The sequence below is a fragment of the Lactuca sativa genome, chromosome 4, assembly GCF_002870075.4.
Source record: "Lactuca sativa cultivar Salinas chromosome 4, Lsat_Salinas_v11, whole genome shotgun sequence".
Taxonomy (NCBI): Eukaryota; Viridiplantae; Streptophyta; class Magnoliopsida; order Asterales; family Asteraceae; genus Lactuca; species Lactuca sativa.
In genome coordinates this window covers 208,086,355-208,088,654 of record NC_056626.2, presented here as the reverse complement: position 1 = coordinate 208,088,654, position 2,300 = coordinate 208,086,355, and the positions used below count along the sequence as shown (strand labels likewise).

General features: G+C 37.6%; 1 protein-coding gene across 1 annotated transcript; it reads right to left on the bottom strand.

The window, feature by feature from the left end:
• Positions 1-870: 870 nt before the first annotated feature.
• Positions 871-1,976, bottom strand: LOC111889197 (cytosolic sulfotransferase 5). Its single transcript, XM_023885336.2, has one exon. It carries the CDS (start codon positions 1,945-1,947, stop codon positions 871-873), a length of 1,077 nt encoding a protein of 358 aa, XP_023741104.1. The 5' UTR covers positions 1,948-1,976.
• Between the last annotated feature and the right edge of the window lie 324 nt (positions 1,977-2,300).

Below are 2,300 nucleotides of genomic sequence, written 5' to 3'. Positions count from 1 at the left end.
CCTATTTTATACTCTCTTTTTGTTTTTCATTAACCATGCACGATCACTAAGTTTGAAAATCTTATTTTACAAAATAATAAAAATAAAATAAAGATTATAACATTACTATTGTTGAAGAAAACACATCATGTAAAATCGAAACACAACCGCATTAAAATACTTTTCCTTTCCTTCGATTGTAAATGCATCAACATATTATCATCTCTTGTCGTTCTGCTTCCCTCTTTTTCCTTTTTAGTGTTCACTCTGAATCAGGAAAACCATGTCGTTGGGGCGTCAGTTTGTGTGGTACTAAATTGGTGGGGTTGTGCTATTGGTTGTATCAATGCATCACAACACCTCACTCGCCGTCCATCCTAAGCTCTTTCGTAAGCTATACTTAACACTTTTATAAGTTATAATAGTGGTGGGTTTAGCTTAGAAAGGAATGGAGGTGAGTGGGCTTATGTTGAAAAAAGTTAGTACTTATACGTTGTAGCTGGCTATGCTCGAAGTTGAAAAAAATATTCTAAAAAGTCAATTTTGTTTTGCTAAATTGGAATTGCACAAAGATAATGCCCTCCTCATTGATTTATATTGTGGTTTGTATTAGTGAATTTGAATTTTCATTGTACATTTTTGTTTTTGATAGTAATCAATGGTAAAACAAATATCTAATCGCACGTTTATAATCAAAATAATAAGATATTTGTTTGCTATTATCTCATTTTTTTGTTATAAATAAGAATATCTTAAAACTTAAATAATTATAAACTTATGCAATAGGTTATTTGATTAAATTGATAGTTTATCCATCAATAAAGACAAACTTTTACATTAAGATTAAATTGATAGTTTATCCATAAATAAAGACAAACTTTTACATTATGATCAAGCTTCTTTTGTAAGACCCAGTGTTAACCCCGAATTCTTAAACTTTGTTTCGGTGATCGAATCAATCCGCTCTCTCATCTCCTCTGTCAAATAATTTTCCCAATCTCCCACCTTTCCTTTTCTGAAAAAATCCCGATTCTCCACCACCACCTGCGCCGTAAACTTCTGAGCACCGCCACCATCATTATTCACCTCAAGATTACTCAAATTCTCAAAGCTACAAAGCTTCACAATCTCTCCCACCACCCCTCCCTTCTCCTCCTCCGCCGAAAAAGGCATTCCCATGAACGCCGCCAACTTCTTCAGCTCCACCGACGGCTCTATCTTCATGTCCTCATACTTCAAGAACAAGATCTTCTCAGGTGCTTCCTGGCTAGCTTTCCAGTATCCCAACACATGGTCCCAAAATGGTCCGTACTCAGAGACCCCATTGCAGAAAAGCTCGTAAGTTTCATTGAACGAAAGTGGTGGTAGTTCTTTAGACCTAAGTTTGCTCATGAAGTGCCACTTCGAAATCAGTGCGTCTTTTGGATCCCTACACACGTAAACAAACTTGCATGTCGAGGAGGGTGATGACAATGAGATCGGTAACAAGCTATGAGCAAAGTGTGTGGCAAACATTCGAGGAGAAGGGAGATGCTCAAACTTAGTTATCGGATAATCAAGAAAAATGTGTGTGTCAAGGAACGGGAAAGCACTCTGGGGCCCGTTGCAACGAAGATGATCAGAAAAACTGTAACGGTGACGGTTGGCGGTGGCGAACATAAGAGCTTTTAGCCAGGTGGTTCCACACTTCATGAAAGCTGCAAGGAACATGTCGGTGGATTGGGCATGGAAGTAGTTGTGGATCATTAATAAGCCTTTGATAACTTGGGAACTCAACCAGAAACCTTCGTGTAGATAGATGTTTGCGCTTCTCCAGCCTTTGTCTTTGGGGAGAGTTGCAAGAAGGCCTTTGAGCTTTTCATCGAGCTTCTTGTAGGCTTGTTCTTCATCTGTAGGGATTTGGTTTTCGCCAGTAATAGAGGTGGGTTGGTAGCATGTATTTCGATCGGGAAGAAGGTATGTCGACATACTGTCGGACTGGATTTTCAGGGAGTGGAGGTAGTTCTCAATTAATTTTATATACGTAGGAGAAACTATTGAAACAAAAAGCTTCTTGTATATATGGTAATTGCTTTCGATAGATGCACGTTTTAATTATTTTAATTACAAAACGATGTAACAACTGTCAATTAAGTGTTTATTTAAGTTACGTTTCCAAATACATAAACGAGATTATTAATATATTGGCGTCTCAATAGGACATAAATGTAATAGTAAGATACATGTTAATGTTAGCAATTGAAGATAATATTATTGTATATGAAACACTGCCTAATTAGGCCTCAGTGGGGTCGTCAAACCCGTGGCTAGGGCGTGCCACT